At 39.4% G+C, this 23246-nt stretch overlaps 1 protein-coding gene across 6 annotated transcripts in view; it reads right to left on the bottom strand.

Annotated features, from left to right (window-relative positions):
* Positions 1-23246, bottom strand: part of dennd1a (DENN/MADD domain containing 1A) — a 199299-nt gene that overhangs the window by 76462 nt on the left and 99591 nt on the right. For 4 of the 6 annotated variants that reach the window (XM_053478387.1, XM_053478389.1, XM_053478385.1 and 1 more), the window contains 3 exons: positions 15134-15235; positions 14901-15026; positions 13302-13403 (listed from right to left, as the gene is read on the bottom strand). In XM_053478387.1, coding sequence (XP_053334362.1) covers positions 13302-13403; positions 14901-15026; positions 15134-15235 — 330 coding nt within the window. The remainder of the gene's footprint in view (positions 1-13301; positions 13404-14900; positions 15027-15133; positions 15236-23246) is intronic. The other 2 variants (XM_053478386.1, XM_053478388.1) reach the window with 2 other exon arrangements.

The raw sequence follows: 23246 nt of genomic DNA on the forward strand, positions 1-23246 counted from the left end.
ATCAACAGGAGCCCAGTGGAGAGAGTGGACAGCTTCAGATACCTCGGTGTTCACATCACGCAGGACCTGACATGGTCCTGTCACATCAACACCGTGGTAAAAAAGGCCCGGCAGCGTCTGTACCACCTCAGACGCTTGAGAGACTTTAGACTGCCCTCCAAGGTGCTCAGGAATTTCTACTCCTGCACCATAGAGAGCATCCTGACGGGAAACATCACGACCTGGTTCGGGAACAGCACCATGCAGGACAGACGAGCTCTACAGAGGGTCGTGCGATCAGCTGAGCGCATCATCCGCACCGAGCTCCCTGACCTGCACTCAATCTACACCAAGCGGTGCTGGACCAAGGCCAGGAAGGTCGTGAAGGACCTCAGCCATCCCAACAATGGACTGTTTACTCTGTTGCGGTCTGGGAAGCGATTCCGCTCCCTGAGGGCCAACACAGAGAGACTGAGGAGGAGCTTCTTCCCGCAGGCGATAAGGTCTCTCAACCACACCACTAGGCAAACTAACACAATATTTTCACAATTCTCACAATCAATCAATCAATCAATCTTTATACATCCATGGACACTATGGACAACTCCACGCACATCACATCTACACTACATGTTTACGTTTACATTCTGGACCATTGCACAAAGACACTTTAATAACCATTGCACAAAGTCACTTTTTCTATGCATACTTGCACACCATTATAGTTCTATGTGTACAGTATATTTCTATTTTTAGGTTCTATTTTTTCTAGTTAAATTTTTATTTAAATTTTCTATCATATTTTTTCTATTGATATTTATTACTTATAACTTTTACTTCTCTTTTTAAGGTCACTGGCGGTCATGTAAGCATTTCACTACATTTCGTACTGTGTATGACTGTGTATGTGACAAATAAAATTTGAATTTGAATTTGAATTAAAACTTTAAATATTGGCAGGGGGAATTGGCAGAATTGTGGGGTTTAAAACTGAGCAGAAAGGTCTCTGCCCAAAATGTATTTCGCCAGCAAAACATAGAATAAATAGAAATAAAATGTTTAATGGTACCAATCAAATCAGACTTCATAATTACTTTAAGTGTAATTCACAAATTTACTAAATATATTATGTTTTTATGTGTATACAGTATGTGTTTGTATGTGAATATATTATATAAGTCCTCTGGCTCCCCGGCTGCTAGCTCTCTGGCTCCCGGCTGCTAGCTCTCTGGCTCCCCAGCTGCTAGCTCTCTGGCTCCCCAGCTGCTAGCTCTCTGGCTCTGGCTCTCCGGCTCCCCGGCTGCTAGCTCTCCGGCTACGTCTCTCCGGCTGCTAGCTCTCCGGTTCCCCGGCTGTTAGCTCTCCGGCTCCCTGGCTGCTAGCTCTTCGGCTCCCCAGCTACTAGCTCTCTAGCTCTCCAGCTGCTAGCTCTCTGGCTCCCCGGCTGCTAGCTCTCTGGGCTCTAATTGTTCTTTTACTCATGATTTCAGGTAATGTGCATGTTAATCCTGGTCCTGACCCAGCCTTAAACGACCTGTCCTTTAATGACTTTTTTGTGCCAGAAAGAGCCTGGGGTTTCTTCATATAAATTCGAGAAGCCTCTTACCAAAGATGGCAAACATAAAAATTTGGGTTGAGAGCTCAAATCCTGAATTCCTGATAATTACTGAAACTTGGTTAAAAAAGTCTGTCTCCTATCCTGATTTAAATTTATCTGGCTACAATCTGTTTAGACAGGACAGGTCCTCCAAAGGTGGTGGCGTGGCAATTTATACCAAAGAACATTTTAGTTTTTTAGGGCTGTTGTTGATAAACATGCCCCGATTAAAAGACTCAGAGTAAAGGATCGACATAGTCCTTGGTTTACAACAAAAAAACACTCTTTGGCGCAAGGCTCGACATTCTAGATCCCCAGCAAATATTTTGGTTTTCAAGCAACTTAGAAATAAATCTTCACAAGCTGTTCGCAAGGCTAAAACGGATTATTTAAAGATGCAGTTTTCTCTTAGTAGCTCTGATCCTAAAAAATTCTGGAATACGGTAAAGGAGATGGAAAATAAACCATCTTGTAAGCTACCTCCCTCTCTCTACTTAGAGAACACTGTAGTATTAGACAAGAAGCATATGTTGGAGCTTCTCAATAAACATTTTATAACTTCTGGTTTAACCATTGATTCATCTTATTTTATTTCATCATCTATAAATCCTATTAATTGCTCTATTGAATCTCCTCCAACTCTCATCCTACACCACTTCTCTCCTCCTGCCATAGTTTCATTTTGCGGTCCTTTTCAGAGGAGGAGGTTCTGGATGAATTTCTCAGGCTAGATTCCAATAAATCTGCTGGGTCTGATGAGGTGGATCCTTTTTTTTAAATTGCTGCCTCTATTATTGCTGTTCCTATCACAGATATATTAAATTTATCTTCACACACAGGGCAAATCCCTCGTGCTTGGAAGTCAGCGTTAGTGTTCCCTCTTTTTAAGGGTGGTGATTGGTCAGATCCCAATTGTTACAGGCCTATTTCTGTTTTGCCATGTATCTCTAAGGTTTAAGAAAAACTTATAAATGTCAACTCACGTAAGTATACGAGTGTATGTATGTGTGTGTGTATATGTATATATATACATATATGTACATGTATGTGTATGTATGTATGTATATATATAATTTTTTATTTACTTATTTATTTATTTTAAATATGTAACTTATTTACTGTTTTTGCTTTCATTTTCTTTTTTCGTAATTTCGTTTATATTTCTTAAAATGTTTTTATGAGTTCCCCTACTTCCCCCAAAATGTTTAGCCTTTGCCAGGCCACAGTTGTAAAAAGAAACCTGTTCTTAATCTGCCTTGCCTGGTTGAATAGGTAAAACAAAAACAAACAAAAAAATGTGTTTGTGCACGCCTCTCATATGTAACATTCATATAAAATGCAATTCATTATAACACAGAGTTTCTGTTGATAAGTGTATGTGGGCAAGTTGATAAGTGTTGTCACAGTATTTGTGGACATATAATTAGGAGAAAAATCTCAATTAAGGATGTCTTAAAACATAATGCAGTAACTATATATAAGCCCGCAATCTTATTAACGTTAATTATCGCCAGCCGGCACGAATAGGCGGCTCCGTGTTTTAGGTGTTCCAACTGCCACTGTTCTGGTGGCTCTGTCAGAGTAAATCATTTTGTAACAAACCTGTAAATTTCCATGTAAAACAGGAACATCTGTATGAATAAATTGATATGATGAGCTATTGATCAGTGACTTATGTAAACGACTCAGTTCAGATGTAAGTAAATGGAAAGAAAGTAAATGGCTGCGCTGTTTGGAGGAGGGATGTGCTAATGACGATTTGGTCTGCTGTGTGTGTGTGAGAGAGAGAGGTGTCAAGAGGTCTTACATACTCATGAAAAGTCAAGAATTTTTTAGTGAAACAAAGGATCTGCTGAAATAAATAAACAAATAAAAGGTCTTTCTGAGTGTTATGATATAGTTAAAATAACAGATGTACAAACGGTGCGCACTGAATACTAAACCTAAGCCAGGCACGAGGATTAATAAACCAAGATAGCCCCTTTTAGTAACACTAAAAGAACAACAACCCAGGATTATTAGGAATAAGAGGCCCTTACTGCATAAATATTATTTAGTACAACAACATTCCTTGGGAAACGTTTTGATGCGGTTAAGCGCTGATTAGACTGTAGGAAATTATGATGTAGGAAATTAATAAGGAGAATTTTCATTTAGACTATTAAAAAATTTAACCTGCGTCTATTTTTAGGCGTGTCAGCTGCCACTTTTTAGTTAGAAGTTTTCAATACAAATCTTATAATGCCCACATGACATCAAACATTCCCCTTGTTAATATTTTAACTATTAATTTTACAATTTTAGCTATTACTATTTTGTTTACTTCCAAATAACATTAAAACAAGAATAAAACGTTTTATATATACAGTGGAACCTCGGATTACGAGTAAAGCGGTTTACGAGTGTTCCGGAAGACGAGCAAAGATTTGTAATAAATTTTGACTTAAAAAAACGAGCGTTGTCGTGGTTTACGAGCTCCGTATGACGCATGCGCTTCTTGTTTTGACACCGAGCGTCGCGTCATCACAACTGAGCCAACGTTTTTTCTCTCTTTTGCGCTGCGGGTATTCATCTCCCCTGCTGGGTCTTACTTCTCGTCTCTTACTGGTATAATCAACATCTGTGCACGCGTGTACTGTTTACTATAACACTGTGACTACGTGTGTGTGAAACATATTTTATTATGTGTTCGGAAGCGCGTGTGTACAGTGCGTGTACTGTTTCTTATAACACACGTGTGTGCGCGCGAGTAAGGCAAAAGAAATTCTCAATACAGAGGTTAAAAATCTATTTTCTTCCTCATCGCGGTGTGTGTGTGTGTATGTGTGTGTGCGCGCGCGAGCGTAATTAGACACTGTGCCAGCTGTGTGTGTGTGTGTGTGAAACCCTCATTCACAAACACACACGCGCGCACAGAAATGAAGGCAAGAGACACACACTCTGCTCTCCGGAGAAACTCTGTCACAAATCTTTTAAGAGGTAAGGTGCTGGGTCATTTGTTTGCTTGTTTTACTTTACAGCAGTGATTCTGTTAGTTTGCGCTAACACAAATGTCATTAGCGATGTTTATTCCGTTTTTTTTTTTAGATATAACAGTGTAGCGGGAGAGAGACAATGATTTATGACCTCTGTTTACGGAAGTGTAGTCCAGTGCGGGAGATGCATTGTGGGTAATGCAGTCCGGTGTGTGTGAACGCGAATGTGAGATTTAAGTTAGGATATTGAGCCTGAGTTTTGTTCTTCAGTAGTTTTTTTTTGTTGGATTTAAGTGCAGGATCCACCCGAAAGTTTGTAATATTACCTGACAATGCAGAAAATAAAAGAACGGGCATCGACCAGTTTGTCCATCTCATCATTACACAAGCATGAATTAACGGGCTTTTACGCTGTCGCGAGCAACATTAAAATTATGCGGAGAAGCTTTAACAATTTAGATGAGAACAACAGTCTTTCCGTTAATGTGTGTGTGTGTTTAAACGAGAAAAGAAAGTTTTAATGTATAAGATGAGGAAAGAGAGACAGGAGGGGCTGAAAGCAAGAGTCTCCACTTACTCTAGCCTCACACACACACCCCGGCACACACATACGGGAAACGCTTATCTGCCAGGATTTATTTTTAACTTTTTTGCAAAGTGCAGGTTAATTTGTTTTATTTTTACTTAATATTTTGTATAAATCATTTTTATGTATTTAATTTTTTGGGCTGTAAAACGAATAATTTAAGTTTCCATTATTTCTTATGGGAAAATTTAATTTGCTTTATGAGCGTTTTGGAACACGAGCTCACTTTCGGAACGAATTATGCTCGTAATCCGAGGTTCCACTGTATATATATATTGTTGACTACATTTGGGCCGTGTAACGGGTTTGACTCCAAGTGCACGGGCGGCACCATGAAGCACGGACTTGAGGCGAGGTCTTACGAAAAAAAAAAATGGGAAGAAAAGGGTTAAAGGAGTGAGGATGAAAAGTAAGTAATGTGCATGTGCCGGTTTGTGCCCCGCTTCTTCACATATCTGATGGGGAGGCCGCCTAACTAGAGGGCGAGGAGTGATATTGATTTGGGCGCACGCTGTGACAGGCTAAAAAACCTATTGTCCTCAAAAATGTAACAGATGAGGACTCTGATTAATGTGCAAAAACTATAATAAAACTATATAAGACTACATAGCCTTTATAAGACTTTTATTTTAGCGCACTCACGATAACGAAAAAACTTTTTTTTTTTACTGATTTTGTAAATGTTTGAAAGCAAATAAGCCTTGGAGGAATGGCGTCACTGGCTCCAGGGCGCCAGTGAGCCGTTCATGGTCTGGACGGATCATCAGAACCTCATCACCACTCGGAATCTAAAATAACTTAATCCACGACAGGCACGGTGGGCATTGTTTTTCAAGCACTTCAACTTACATCTGTCATACTGCCCAGGGTTCCAAGAACACCGAGGCCGAAGCCCTCTCCCGTAAACAAGAAGATGAGGCGCCCCAGGCGGAACCTGTGCCTGTCATCCCCACCTCACAGATCATCGCACCTCTCCACTGGGACAACAAGGGTTCGCCAGGCACAGGCTGCGGAGCCCTGCCTGGCAGGTGCACCGCCTGGACGACTGTATGTACCTTAGCGTAGGTCCACTCAGTGGGGCCACTCCTCGCCCGTCGCAGGGCACCCCGGGACCCGGCGAACTCTACAATTTTTAAAACGGGCGTTCTGGTGGCCCACCATGAGGAAAGACATTGAGAAGTTTGTCCAGGCGTGCCGGTGTGCGCCAGGGGCAAGGACCTAAACCAACCTACCCCCGGAGAGCTCCAGCCACTGCCTGTTCCCCAATGGCCCTGGAAGCACATCGCCCTAGACTTCATCACGGGCCTGCCGGTTTCCGGAGGAAAGAACACCATTTTAACCATTATCGACCGGTTCTCCAAAGCCGTACACCTGGTGGCCCTCACCGGACTCCCATTAGCCAAGGACACCGCCGAGCTGATATCGGAACACGTAGTCCGTCTGCATGGGTTCCCCAAGGACATCGTCTCGGACAGGGGGCCCCAGTTTACCGCCCGGTTCTGGAAGGCCATCTGCCGTCTGATCAATTCCACCTGCAGTCTGTCCTCCGGTTATTACCCCCAGACTAATGGTCAGACGGAACGGACCAACCAACAACTGGAGCACTACCTGAGGTATTTTGTTTCAGATCGCCAGCGCTCCTGGGCCCACTACCTCAAATCGGCCGAGCTGTCTTACAATCTCCACGTCTCCTCGGCCACCAACCTAAGCCCATTTGAGATATGTTATGGTTTCCAACCTCCAATGTTCAGCCATCAAGAACCGGAGGTTGACGTACTATCGGCCCAACAGTTGGTCTGTAGGTGTCGGCGATTGTGGAACCAAGCAAACCTCGCCATTCAACGTGCCAATACCACCTACGTCGCCCAGCATCGCTGCGACACCCCCCGGGACGATTGTACCACGTAGGTGACAAGGTATGGCTTATGTAAAAAAATCACCATCTTTAAACAGAATCCCGAAAACTATCTCCCAGGTTCATCGGCCCTTACCGCATCACCCATCGAATAAATCCTGTCACCTACCGGCTCCAGCTGCCTGCGGCGCTCCGGATCCATCCAGTTTTCCACACCTCCCAACTAAAACACTTCACCACTTCTCCAACGATTCAACGCTCAGTCATTGAGTTTGGCCCATGTCGGTTCTGGCTGTCCGTCCACCGATTCGTGAGTACTCACTTTCTTGGTTTCGCTTTCTGATATTGAGTGTGTGTTTATAGGACGCGGGTTAAATTTGTGTTTTTCCCTTGCTTCCTTTTTGTGAGAGTCCTTAAACTAAATCGTGTGGTTATCCTACCTACCTGTCTTTTTTTGTGCATCATTTTAATGCTATTTTACAAGGGTAAATACAAATGGAATAATTTAATTTAAATTTATTTTTAAATAAAATCTAAAATTAAAACATTGTAGAGTAATTAAAAGCATGCATGTTATGATAAGAAAAATCGCATTCCAGGGATTAAAAACGGTAACAATGTCAATTTTAGAATGTAGAATCCAGAAGATTTTAAATTTACACAAATTTAAGAAGAGGCCTGAAGCAAGATCCAAGATCCTCCTTGCTGAAACCATGCACAGTGGGGAGGGGTGCATTTTAGTTTCTCCGAGTGTAAAGGTGAGAAAAGCTGATTCACACCTGGGGAGGGTGTATTATTTGCATTTGAATGTGTCTGACATTGCAAAGCACACACAGTAACACTTGGACAATGGAATATCGCAGAACGTGCGAGTTGACGCCCTTGCACCGGTCACTAACCATTAAAATGTTGGATTTGAATTGAAATGCCACTTATATTTGTGTTTAATTAAATTCTTAAAATCATGTTTACCCATGGGTTTACTGCATAAACACTAGAACAAAAGGTCTAGGGACAAAACCGATAAGTTTCTTTTTTTTTTTTTTTGCATTGAGTTTAATCATGCAGCACTTTTAGTATTCATAGCAAAAGCAACCCAACAGTGTGATTACAGTACCTGAAATAACACAGAATTTTGACCCAGCATAAACAACCCAATGATGTGTTTACAGAAACCCAGCATTTTTTTTTGTGTACTACTACAGTACTAACGAATCGAGAAAGTGCAGTTAAAGCCTGGGGATTCTGCGTGCTGTTGCGTTGTATTTAGAGAGTAGTACATATTTTTGTGGTTATTTTTTTCATTTTATGTCTGTTGTTTTATCGATAAATCTGCTTATATCTGCGCACGCCTTTTGATCAAAAAGCCGCACGCGCAACTCACTTTCCCTTTGCACAAGACAGTGTTTATTGTTAAGTGTATATTTAAAGCGCATAAACACAATAAAACAATTGTTTTAGGCTAACATATCATACATCATTGTAGTCTTTTTGCACACGGGTGCATTACAATAATAATAAGAATAATAACAATAACAAATTCGGAGCACTACTAATAATAATTATAATACTGAATGAAAAAAGCGCAGTCAAAGAAGTATCATCATTAAAGGAGAGAAGAAAATGAAGACTAAATACATATTAGTATTTACAGTTTGAGCTCAACACGTTTATGAGCTCTGTCGCTTGCTGTCAATGGGAGCCTAAGAGGAAGAACACATTTTCGGCTTCAGTAGACACACAATACTTCAGACTGAAACACGACTGCCCCCTACAGGTAATGAAGGGCATTTTCACAGCTTGCCGTGCAAAGCCGCGGCAAGTCACAGGATTCCTTTTCTCGAAACATGCGTTTTTAATGGAGACATCTGTAGCCTACAACTTCAGTGCCTTCAAGAATTTTGTGGTGTACTAACCTCTCCAAGGAAATAAATGCAGATAGCGAGTAACCCTAACCCTAATTGTATATTTTTATTTAGGAAGATATTTCATTTCATATTATTTCCTATTCCATTTTAAACAAGTAAGTGAAAAATACTAAAAAAGCAGAGCGAAGTGACAGAAATATCTACTCTACCTTTTTTACAATTTCCACTTTTTGTGTATGCAGGTTAGTTAGGATAGGCTAGTTGTATCTTTTTATTTAGGAAGATATTTCATTTTATATTATTTTCTATTTCATTTTAAACAAGTAAGTGGATAAAGTAAGTAAGATATTTCAGACATTATTCGGATACAGAGGAAGAGATACTGGAATTATAATTAGTATCTATGCATGCATTTGTGATTTCGTTTGACTTTTCCATTGCTCACAATTTTAATTTGTTCACAGTGCAGATGAGAAGACTGCTTCTCAACCTAAAAAGAGAGCTTGTTTGGGGACTAACCTGACCGAGACAGCGAAAGATGGCAGTGTGGCGTTAAGAACAGGTGGGGACCCAACTTCTTTCACTCCAATAAAAGCGTACGCCGCAGATGGAGAGCCAACAGCTAAGGCCAGGAAAAGTATCTCGAGTCGCCTTCAGGGCTTCCTGTGTTTCATCACTCTTGACATGCTTCATAGCATTCAAGAATAGACTATTCAACATGCACAGCAAACGGAGCATGTTCATTGGTTCATGGACCTCCCTGAACTAATGGCATTTATTGCAATTGTCATCTTGCGGGGCCTTACTAAGGTTCCATCACTCATGACTGCTGGTCAGCAAACCTGGGAAACCCACAGATCATTGGAACTATGCCACGAAACCGCTTCCAAGACATCATGTGACACCTACGCTTAGATGACAGGTCCACCCGCAGTGATCGAGCAAAGACTGACAAGTTCGCTGCAATTTCCAGTGTGTGGGGATCATTTGTCACCAACTGCATCATGTCCTACAACCCTGGTCCACATATTACCATTAATGAACAGTTTTTCCCGTCAAAGACTCGCTGCTTTTTCCTGCAGTATATTGCAACTAAAGTTTGGGATCAAGTTTTGAGTGGCTTGTGACCTAAAATCCAAGTAAATTTGCAATGTCCTCCCATTTCTTGACCAGGACCCTAGTCATCCCAATGGGGAGAGACTGTCTGAAAATGTAGTGAAGAGGCTGATGGAACCATTCCTAGGCAAGGGCAGAAATGTTACCACAAACAATTTCTTTCCATCACTGTCACTTGCGCAAAAACTGCTTAGACGGAAAACCACCATCCTCGGCACAGTCAACAAGATTCGCCGAGAAATTCCTCAATCTGCTAGACAAAAGATGGCAATGAATTCACCACTCTGGTATGTTGCAGGTCTTTTGTGGTTCTATGTTTGTGTTTAAAATTTTTAGAATCAACACCCCCAAGTGTGTCATTGTGTGTAAAAGTGCTATGAAACTAACAATTTATCTTATTTCTTAGGTGTTTTCAACCACTGCTGCCACGCTGACGGCGTATGCGGCCAAACGGAAGAAGACCATCTATATTCTTAGCAGCATTCACAGCGTGGTTCAGACTGATAATACCACCAAAAGGAAGCCAAACACTGTCACCCTTTACAACACCACAAAGTGTGGCGTGGATGTGATGGACCAGATGGTGCGGGAGTACACTGTCCGCACAGAAACACGACGCTGGTCAGTTGCCGTGTTCTATAACATGATCGACGAGGCAGCAATAAATGCACATGTGCTGTATCAAGCATGCACCAGGACGCAGAAAAGACCGCGTCAGTCACAGTGAAAATAACCGAAACTCCGTGTATACTCGCCTGACAGACGTGAAAAATATATACTTTTAAAAAGCGAAATGTCTGCTTTTATATAAATTAATGAAAAACAGTCAGTCTGCTTGCTGTTTTTCCCGACGCATTTATAATCATTAGTCTACTTCTGCCTCTGCGCTCTGGAAAACTTTATGCATGCGGTTGAGTACTGATTAGACTACGTAGAAAATTAAAGAGCGGGATCACGATGCTCAACGCCCCAAGCCCAAACCTAATTTAAACTAAATTAACAAATATTTGAAGTAGATAACAATAGCCCCCATTTATTAAAAGCATTTTTTATTTAGCCTTAAAAAAATAATCCTGCATTTATTTGTAGGTGTGCCAGCTGCCACAGTTCTTATACGGCTCTTTATCGGAGCAAATCATTCAGCAACAAGCCCGTTACTTTCCATGTAAAACAAGTACATCTGTATGAATTAATTGTTTAAATGTATATATTATGAGCTATTAATCCATGATTTATGTTAACAACTCAGTTTAGATGTAAGTAAAGCACACTGGAAAAGTAGCCAAAGCTTTCCTTATTGCTGCGCTGTTTGGGGAAGGGACATGCTGACGTTTGGTCTACTTTCTTTGTGTTTCTTTGGTGTGTGTGTGTCTGTTTGTGTTGAGAGGTGGAGTTAATAGGTAATGGATTATTCAGTTAAACAGAAGCTCTGCTAAAAAAAGTTAGGCACATCAGTCACTTTACTCCAAATAAAAAGGGAAAAAAATAAAATTAAAATAAAAAACGAGATGCGTGTTTCTTAGCCCCACCCCCGTGAACACAGCGTATTCAGGGAAAAGCGCGCCCGCGAGAGATTCTGCTCGGACAACTGAGCTCCTGCGGATTCTAAAATTGACATTGGTACTGTTGACATACGTAATTTCTGTTCCATCAATTGCAACAGTAAAAGACCTCGGTGCGATTACAGATTCCAGCCTTTCATTTGAAGCTCATGTAGATAATATTACCAGGATAGCATTCTTTCACCTCAGAAATATAGCCAAGATAAGAAATATATTGTCGCTAAACGATGCAGAAAAACTAGTTCATGCTTTTATCACCTCTAGGTTGGACTACTGTAATGCCTTACTGTCTGGATGTTCAACTAGGTGCATAAACAAGCTTCAGCTAGTCCAGAATGCAGCAGCGAGAGTCCTCACTAGAACCAGAGGATACGAGCACATCACACCTATTCTATCTTCACTTCATTGGCTCCCTGTGAAATTTGAGATAAATAACGTTAATAAGATCTCGAGCTCCGCATTATAAAAGCAAGGCGCGGAGTTGAGTCCGGGAAGTACTTGATGCGGTGAAGCAGGAAACAGTGGCATGCGAATGGGGCGATGTGACGCGCCCTAGGGACTTTAAACAGGACACTGCAATTCCGCCCTTTGATCCCCGCGCTCCTGGGCGCCTTCACTCAGTGCAGGAGTGCTGCCTCCGCGTGCTCCGTTCTGCCACGCCGTATGCCCGCATGCCAGCATGGCACTGCCCCCTGACCTGCACGTGCACTTCATCCCTTCCCCTTTTTTCCATCCTCCCTCCTTTAACCCTTTCCTTCCCTATTTTACCTAAATAAATTATCCTTTTTTCAGTAAGACCTTGACTCGTGTCCGTGCTTCATGGTGCCGCCCATGCAGATAGGGTCGAACTCGTTAAAAAATGCTGAAAAAATGAAGCTCAAATTTCCGAAAACTACGCTTGTGACACAAAATTTCAATTTCGATATTGTAACAGTAATATTTCAAACATTTTGCAGGCTGCCGTTTGGAGAAACCAGAGAATAAAGAATAAACCAGTTGCTGGGTTAAAATAACCCAACCAGGTGTTCATTTGTAAATGACTCACTACATCTCATATGACCCAACATGAGCAACACAACAATGTGTTTAAAGTACCCAAAATAAACCAGAATTTTTATCCAGCATAAAGCACCCTACGATGTGTTTACAGAAACAACACAACATTTTTAGTGCATCTTTTTTGATTTATTGTAATGTTTTATTCTGAAAGTCTATTTTACCACTTATTTCTATGTTAAAAGTTTGATGTATTTTTGAATGTGTTTTGTAAAATAACAAACAGATACAAATAAAGATAGGCTATAGATACAGTTCATTCTTTGTACAAATAAAATTATCAGCTAGTGAACTTGATCGTCTGTCCAAACAACATTTAACCAATGTTTGTTTTTTTGACTCATTATTATACAATAAATATCAATAGCCCTGGTTAAGATATTTTATTTTTGTTGTATAAAGTCCTCAGATGTAAAAATTACAATCACTGTAGTATTTCTTCGATACAACATAAGACTTTTTTATGACTTATACAGTATTGAAAACTGCGGCGAGTGAAAAATGTCACTTTGCGCCACATGGGTCATTTCACTAATGACTTTAAAATGCAACTAATTTATTTTGGCTGCTGCCGTTTTTCCACGGCGGTGAGCGGGACGGTAATACCCATTCTGGTTCTCTACCTTCTGTGTGTATATATATATATATATATATATACACATACATACATACACACACAAACAAACACACACCATGAATTTGCTTACTTGTTTGAAGAGTTGAAGCTGTGTGGCATTCTGGAGAAAATGTCTCATTGTGTTAGATCTGTGAGTAATAAATGCATCCTCATTGAATGTAATTGGCTCATCCTGAAAGCGGAAATGAATGGTGTCACACTTAGTTTACAGACACAGAGACAGGATACATTTACAGAAAATCTCTACTTGGAAAATAAAACAAAATATTGGTGAAACTAAAAATATCATCCCAAGCATGTCACAAATACATCTTTAAACACATTAAGTTTTCCTATACTAGTTGCAAAAAAGTGTGCAGAACTATTATACCTTGAGTGTCCGATTTAGCTGATAAACACTTAATATTCTAATGCTGTGATAAATTATTTGCCATAAAAAGTTTGATGTAAAATTATTAAAGCATTAAGAAGATACAGAACCACATTATAATTGGCAAATTTGGTGCTATGATTGTTAATGCACCTCTGACATTTGAATTGACAAAAAAAGTGGTACTTTTGTCAGGCTTAGTCCAAATATATTCTCTGATATTTGGTAGAATTTGCAGTTTGTAGAATAACTCCAAAATGGCAGAATAAATAAATGGTAGACAACCCATGTTCCAGAGCAAATAGAAATGTATAAAACCAGGATAAACATATATGTTGTCCAAGCTTCATGACTGTTACTTAGACCAGCATAATGTGTTAATTTGGAAATTAAAAATTTAGCTAGACATTTTGATAACATTTTATAGACTTGTACACCCTAGACTAGTTCACTTTTCAAGTTTGACTTAAAACTGACAACTGCAATCCAAAATACAGTACCAGTCAAACGTTGTACACACCAATCCAAAGGCTGGACAAAGGCTGGATTTGTTTTCTACATTCTAGAACAAGAATGTATTTTTTTTCAAACTAGGTAATAACATTAGGTAATTAAATAACAACAATAGCAGTAACAGTTAGTTGTTATTTTAAGACATGAAGGTCAGCTATTCTGTAGTAGTTTCTGCAAAAACAGTTCTCTTAACAGTGTCAAGTGCATTTGCATACCACATCAAGCACCATGATGAAACTGGCTTTCGTGAAGACCAACCCAGGAAAGCAACATCAAAACTTAACTTTTCTGCACAGAAGAAGTTAATTTAGAGTAACCAGCCTTAAAAATCACTAATTAATAGCATCTCAGATTGGAGCAATTAGAAATGTTTTGCATGAATTTAGCTTTTCTTTTACAATTTAGAAAAAAGTAGAAAATCAGAAAAGACAATAAAATTAGAAGTTGTGTCTAAACATTCGACTGGTAGTGTATGTGTACTGAAAATGTATTGCCTCCTCACAGTAACATTGGTTTCGAGGCACATACCAGTTAGCTGCACACTGCACAAATTCCCTAAATATACCTTAAGTCCTTGTGGAGTTATTTGTGATTTAATGTTGGTTTTGCAGTAGTCATTTTTTGTTTAGATTAGAACTACTGCCAGTTCTTCATACATTTATCAGTTTTATGAAAAAATGAATTTAAGTACTTAGTTTAGACATCTGGAATAATTTGCTGGGTCTGCAGACTGCTACATGACCACCCGTGCTGCAGATATTGGGAGTTCAGGTGTGCGTTTTTTACCAGTTCTATGCGCAGAGCACTTCTGTAGCTGCCAAATAGAGCTGCCTGAGATTTTAAAAACGCTCGTGCTGCCCCATCTCCTATTGTAGTGGAACTTTTTTTGAGACGATTCTTTAAAGCTGACACCTTTGAAACATGCGCACACAAAAATCAGGAAACAGTATATGCACCAGCTTTTATTCTAAGTTAAATTATGGCAGAGACAGTGTGTGTTTGTGCATGTGTACTCTCACCACATCATTAGGAAGGTTCTGGAGATCATCAAATGGAGTCTCTATTGTGTTGGTATCCACATTTAGAATTACAATATCATCCAAAGCCATAGCCTGCACCTTCTGCAAACACACAGATTATGTTCAACACATCCAGTATGTGGTCTCTCATTTTATGAATGAGTTCAAGTGAGAGTCATGGTAAGGGTTAACTAACACTCAACATCAGTAAGTAAACATAATTATCTCGGTTTAACAGCACACCTTGTCAGTGACAAATGCCAAAAGCACTTATTCACTCTGGGCGTATTAAAAATAGAAGAAAGAAATTTTCTCTATTTCGGGAGCATGGACTAGGCAATTGCACTAGCCAAGTTGTAAAGGAGATACCAAGTCAAACTGCGCTAAATATGGGCTATAGTTATAGCTTTCATTCACTTATAACAGGGCATAAGTAATTAAGAGTGTTAAAACATAAACTACTGTACAGTAGAAGCCACTTAATCCTTAGGGGTCGAAGGGACTGTTAACGATGCCAACCACTTTTTATATGCGGTCTACAGTTTTCTTTCCAAAAGGTTTCTTGCCGAATAATGTTTGTCATAAAATGAATGTAAAAAAAAATAAAAAACAGACGTATGTGGTGGAGACCCGTCCCCGCACTTAGCGCTCCATTCGCATGCAAGATTTATGTAAAGGACTCTATTCAGATGTAAGTAAATGCTAATTGCTGTGTTGTTTGGGGGTGGAAGTAAGGGAGTGATGTGCTGATGTATGCCCGTGTCCAACAGAAACAACCTGAATAAAGAAAAAAATATATATTTTTTTGTATTTTCATGTAAATATTTTTATACGCACGTAAGAGTCTTTTTTGATAAAATGACTCGTGGCATGAAGCACTATAGTTTCAAATAATCATTCAACGCTAGACACAAACAGCAAAAAAGCATGATAATAATAATCAGAACAATAATAATCATCATGCTTTGAATGACTAAAGTAAAGCTGCTTACATCACATGCGCTTTAATTTTTAAAAAATGCAGTGTTTATTTAGCAAGTATATATTTGAGCTGTTGTTTTTCTGGGGAACTGATTTTACATTTGTCTGCTTTGTAAAAGCTGTCCCCTTTGTGATCTAAGTATATTATTACTGAAACAAAGCTGCTCATATAGGCAATGTTTTAATCAAAAGGGGAATGAAAAGTGAAAATGTGCACCAAAAACAGCAGCTTTATTTAATCTATTAAATACTCAAATCACTAACAACATAGTACAATGGATTTTGTCTGTGAATGGCTAAAATGTGGTTGTGAATATGCCTTTTAGTGAAGGAAAAATGTTCACAGGAGCCTTTTTGATCATAAGGCTGATGAATGTGCAGCCTTATGATCAACCTTATGATCAGTGGTTAATCAATCGGAATGTAGGTCCTACCGTCGCCGCGCTCGGCGGTACCGTTTGGCTTTGTGCGTTTGCTGGCTTTTACCGTTGAGTGGCGCTATATAACAACAGGCTGACGCCTCATGCCTTAGTTCATTCTCTGCTGGATTAATGAGACACAGAGTTTTAGAACTGCACGTAGTAGCGGATAAAATCAAGTAAAACATTGTAGTTAAACAAATTTATAATCACAGAACTAAAATGACGATACAAATGTAGAATTTAAATAAAATTAAATCTTATTAGGATCAAATTTAAACAAAATAAATGTTAACACAGTGAGCCTTTAAATTTGATCACGTGTAATTAGAAAAGACGCGTGTAGGGTTTTGTGTCGTCTTATATCTTGTGTTCTTTAAATTTATAGTAGATTTATTAACTAAAATAAATGACCATAAAAATTATAACATTGTCAGGACGTTCTACTGCGTCAGCTGATGTTGGTCATTCAGCCCCGCTTGTGTTTGTGCGTTATTATAAGAATGAAATGCAGTAGACTGTTATGATCTGTAAACGGGTTCAACCCATGTTGCACAGACAGCACCATAAAGCACGGACATGAGGCGAGGTCTTACGGGAAAAGGCTAATTTATTTAGGCAAAATGGGGAAGGAAAGTGTTGAAGGAGGGAGAAAGGAAAGAATGGGATAAAGGTTGTGCATGTGCAGTTCCGGGGGCTGTGCCACACTGGCATGCGGGCACACAGCTGATGCTAAGTGTTGGTGCGAGTGGCAGAACTGAGCACTCCTGCACGCTCCCTCGTGACGGCGCTTCTCCCGCTGTCGATGGCCAGCGCGAGTTCTCGCTGACGCAAAAACCTAACTACACTTTTCCTCTTCGGCAGCGGGGCTGCGAGGGCGGGCACGGTGCGAGAGTGAAGATGCCGCGGGAGCTCGCGCAGCTCTTTCTCGCGCTGTCCTCAGCGCGGAGATCAAAGGGCGGAATTCTAGTGTCCTTGTTTAAAGTCCCTGGGGCGCGTCACATCTCCCCACTGACATGCTTTTTTTATATTCTCCATTACATCACGTACTTCCCAGACCTCAGACAAACCTCCGCGCCTTGCTTTTATAATGCGGAGCAAGCCCGAGATCATATTAACGTTAATTATCGCCAGCCGGCACAAATAGGCGGCCCCGTCCCTTTGCCGCCTATTCAGGGAGCCTACAGAGTGAGGGAGTAGTTATAGTAGACCCATCACACGCGCACGCCGTGGCAGATCATCATAATTGTCCTAAACTTGTATTTCATAAGGTTTTCCGAACGGGGTTCATTATTTACTATTATACATTAAACGAATTTATCAAAACTTAATGCGTGCGATTAAGCGCTGATTGGAGCATGATAGGTCCATGACAGGACCGTGACAGGACCATGATCGATCCGTGCACGGAATGTGATCCCCCGCGATGACGTAGTTAACGATGCCCCACCCCATAAACGCCCCCATGCGCTTTCTAAAAAGATAGTTGCAATGCTGTATAATTCCGCCAGATGGAGCATTGACTGCTTCAGTTAACTGCAGTGTCCAAGCAGCCGGTTACTATATTTGATATATATAACATAACTTACGTCAACATAGTTTCATAAAAAGATGATGTGGTAAAAAAGAGGGATAAAAAACGATTCATAAAACAGATTTAAATCACTCAATACACAATCCATGATGCTTATGCTATTTTAATTAATGATTAAATTAATTAATAAAACTACTTATTGCAATATTTTTCACGACATCCTTAATAATACTTAAAGACGGTAACATCTGTAATTTATCTATACCAGTCGTTATAGGTACGGAATACAAATGCGGGCTACAGTATTTTACATTATGGTGTTTTTATCTATTTCCGTTTAATACACTGGTAGATAATATTTTACTGCAAAGTAAAGCTTGAAATTTAACTTCTGCTTGAGTTTGTTTTCGTTATATTTTTGATGTTTTCGCTGATGTTTTTTTCGCTGATAGTCAAAAATTGGCATAACAAATCGATTAATGGCGCATAATATCTAGAACAAATATCTGTTTATACGGATCAGTATGTCTTTAGTCATTTAACCAGAATAACGTCCCCCATCAAAGATCTGATGAGACATTAATCACTTATCACTACGGTGAATAGATGCGGCACCAGAAACAGATTAAATCCCCATAAACATTCACACTTGAACACAATACTAACAGAACTAAACAGTTCCAGAGGGTCAGCGCCTGTTATCAGGACAGGAATCACCTACAGGATACTACTGTAATTTTTACTGCTTATATATTTTTGCCATAGTTTCATTTGGTTTTACGCGATTTCATGTTTTACTTGTTCGTGTGTGTACGTGTGTGTACGTGTGTGTGTGTGTGTGTGTGTGTGTGTGTGTGTGTGTGTGTGTGTGTGTGTGTGTGTGAGAGAGAGAGAGAGAGAGAGAGAGAGAGAGAGAGAGAGAGAGAGAGAGAGAGAGAGAGCGTGCGCGAGAGAGGGCTTATATTGTGATTTATCCAGGGTTACTAAAGCCTGGCTTACTACTACTAATAAAAAATATTTCAATGTAACCCAAGGGTCTCAATCACAAAATCAGCCAACGCTGTAAACAGATGACAAGACAAATTATATAGGCTACCCTGAAACGTTAATTCGAACATAAAAAAAAAAAAAATATATATATATATATATATATATATATATATAAACATAAATATAAGATCGACTATTATTGTCAGGGTCAAGTTTACGGGGCTTCTCAGTCTTTCGTTAATTTTACTACTGACTCGAAACCAATGTGGCTTATTAAAGATGCACTGTTTTATTGGACATTGCTGTTTTGTAATGTTCTGCAAAATAAACACTGTCTACGGTTTGAATATACTGTGAACGTCTCAAAGTCACGTCTCTAGATCCTTCTGCAGTAATGTTATCGTGGTGTAAATTATTAACGTATCGATGTATTTCACTTGCAGACAAAATAGACCATGTCTAGTAACGAAAGTAATGAATTTGTCACTACTCTTCTCTTACGCAGCACGGCTAAAAAGATAAGAAAAGTTACACCAATCCTGCCAGGATGCTACCCTGTCCCAACACTGGCTGGGAAAATGAACTCATACCAAAACTCTAAAACTTACTATTATTTCATGAGATGAAATTAAGCTAGGATGAAGAAAACAAAAATTAACTCCCCTCTGTGCAGTATCTAAGTAGAGTGTAACTGGAGCAGCCACAAAATTAACTCTGATTAGGAAAAGCTCACGGACACCAAACCTGCAGCACTTCGGTGTAATTTTTATTATCTTTTTAGCCGTGCTGCATAAGAGAAGAGTAGTGACAAATTCGTTAATTTTAATAACGTGATGTTTGATTTGATATTATATCATTTCCAAGTTTGATAGTGTCGATTTTAGAGTGCATTATACGTGCGATGCGAAAAGGAAGTAAATAAACACGTAGCAATGCAAAGAGGACAGAGCTGCGAAATATTTAAGCAATATAAATTCAACAAAGTGTGATCATAATGGTTGTTGTTGCTGCTGTTTAGGTAATTGGTTCCGTCGTGTTACTGAACGCAACTGTGTTCACAAAACCGAGCGTAGGGAAAGAAAAACACTCGCTATAGCATTTAAATGAAAAGGGGCGGCGGCTTTTCTTTGAAGATAGCGAGTGCGTAATGGGGGGCAATCCGTGCCGGGGGGGGTAGGGGGGCGTTTTAGGGCATAACACACCTCTGAACGTCTTTTGTCTTGTAAATGATTATCTTCGTTCACCTTCCAATCCCCCACAGCGCACACACTCTCTACACTGTTGCTATGTCTGTTGGGGCACTTAGTTATACACAGCACCTTAATGTATGAAACACTTACTTCCTGGTTTGTTTTATTTTAAATATTGCTTATTACCTTTTCCCGCAAAATAAACATTAAACATAAACAACATGTTATAATTGTGTAAATTATTAACATATTGGTGTCTTTTAATTAAGGACAAAAACATACCCTGCGCTTGTGTTTAGGACTGATGCTAAACAGCTGTTCATAGGTTTAATCAACGATTTACAAGACAACAGTTAAAGCGTTTGTGGATGAGAGGTGTGTGTGTGTGTGTGTGCGCGCTCCGGCATTTCTCCGTTGCTTTAACACAAACATTTGGGCAGAGACAAGTAAGTCTGAAGTACCCCTCCCCCCGCCAAACACACACACACACACACACACACACACAGAGAGAGAGCAATTAGCAGCATGTCACTGTCAGTATTCTCCACTGAGGTTTCTTACCTTCCACTCCTTCTAAGTTTGTCTTTGCTTTTTTAATGGAGTTCTTAAAAACCCCCAAAACTTTTATACTGAGAAAACATTATTATGGGTCACATAGTCACAAACTAGCACAGATACATATGATCAAGTGTTTAACTGTTGTTTTAATTTGTTTCTATAACCAGTAATAATAATAATAATAATTATTATTATTATTATTATTATTGTCATTATTATTAGCCTAACTCTTTGACTATTTAAAACAACGTCGGGTCCCATTTTTGCACATTGAAGTTGTTGGTTTAAGTAAATGTATTTTTAAATACACAAACAATCCCCCAACAATTAAAACACGCACACATGACTTTAAAAATAAAATTTATTCTTCCAAAACTAAAAGGTAAAACAATAATTTGTATAAAACAGGTAAAAACATGTAAAATTTTTGCTTAAAGGTCATTAAAATACCCGGATAACACCAGCTGCTTATCAGTCTCTATCTGGTTCTTTTATATTAAAATATCATTTTTAAAAAAATATATAAAAGATGGAACTGTTTAATTCTTTGTTTTCCCCCTAAAGTATCAGACGTTTTGCAATTCTATGTTCAGAACATACAGTAGACCTGACCAAACATCATTCTAAAGCTGTTGCACTGTGACGTCATCCCTCCTACAGCTCCCTCAACAGCTTGTTCTGGCTCCTCCAGTAGCTCCAAAAGGCCAACCGTCATCCGTCTGACCCCCAAATCCTCCAGCGCGGAGCTCTGATTAAAGAAAACAGGAGTATTTAGTGAAGACAGAGATAAATAAACTTTACAGAATATCTAGTTGTAATAAATATAAAAGATATTAGTAAACCTACACCACAGAGTGTGTAAAATACTGTTTTGGGGAATTCTGGAATGTAAATAAACTGGGATAACTTTAACCATTGAACTTTGTTAGTGTTAACCCTTAATTCCTGTACAATTTCCTGCTGTTGAGAACTGCATTTATGTCTATACTGGACTCGGTAGGAGTAAATCAGTGTGTAGTAGGACCCACTCATAAAGCAGGTCACACTTTAGATTTAATAATATTATTTGGATTAAGTATAAGAAATTTATTCACAATACCACTATCTGAAGTTATCTCAGATCACTATCTTGTCTCAATTCAAGTGTGTCACAATAATAATGTACACACAGCGCCGCGCTACCGTATGAAACGTACATTCACATCAACTACCAAACAGAGTTTTATCAGTAATCTACCAGAGTTCCCAACTTCGATTAGATCACCGTCTGACCCCACAGAACTCGATCAGGTGACTAAATATTTAGAGTCGACATTTCGCTATACCCTAGATAATGTAGCTCCAGTCAAAAGAAAAATTATTAGAGATAAAAAACTTGCTCCCTGGTATAACGATCACACGCGCACTTTAAAACAGACCGCTCGGAAATTAGAACGTAAATGGCGTCAAACTAAATTACTAGTATTTCAAATAGCATGGAAGGAGAGCATCCTGAACTATAGAAAAGCTCTTAGTGTAGCTAGATCAACATATTTCTCCACTCTTATAGAAAATAACAAAAATAATCCTAGATTCTTATTTAATGCTGTAGCCAAATTAACCAGAAATAAGACCACTGCAGAAATCTCCACAACAACATCATGCAATAGTGAGGACTTCATGAACTTTTTTAATAATAAAATTGTAAATATTAGGCATAAAATTGAGGTTTTGAAACCGAACAATGTAATTGATGCAGATGGTAATCTAGCCATGTCAGACCAGAACCTAGAATACTTTACTCCCCTTGAAGAGAATGAACTAATTTCACTCATCTCTTCTTCAAATTCATCAACCTGTATATTAGATCCTGTACCGACACATTTTCTTAAACAGATAGTACCAGCAATAATAGAACCCCTGTTGAGAATAATTAATTCTTCACTCAGCATTGGATATGTTCCAAAATCTTTTAAATTAGCAGTTATCAAACCAATAATTAAGAAACCTGACCTCGACCCCTGTCAGCTGTCCAGTTACAGACCGATATCAAACCTCCCCTTTATCTCTAAGATCCTGGAAAAGATAGTAGCGGAGCAGCTATGCTCATATATACATAGAAATGGCATACATGAACTGTATCAGTCAGGATTTAGGCCTCATCACAGTACAGAGACAGCGCTCGTTAAAGTAGTAAATGACATTCTATTGGCCTCTGATCAGGGTTGTGTAACTATGCTTGTATTACTTGACCTCAGTGCAGCTTTTGACACTGTTGATCACGCTATTCTTCTTCACAGATTAGAAAATGTAGTGGGAATTAAGGGTACAGCCCTCTCCTGGCTCAGATCCTATCTGACCCATCGTTATCAGTATGTAGACTTAAATGGTGATTATTCTGCATGTTCTCTAGTGGAGTTTGGCGTTCCGCAGGGTTCAGTTTTAGGTCCACTGCTTTTTTC

Source organism: Clarias gariepinus, chromosome 19 (assembly GCF_024256425.1).
Source record: "Clarias gariepinus isolate MV-2021 ecotype Netherlands chromosome 19, CGAR_prim_01v2, whole genome shotgun sequence".
NCBI lineage: Eukaryota > Metazoa > Chordata > Actinopteri > Siluriformes > Clariidae > Clarias > Clarias gariepinus.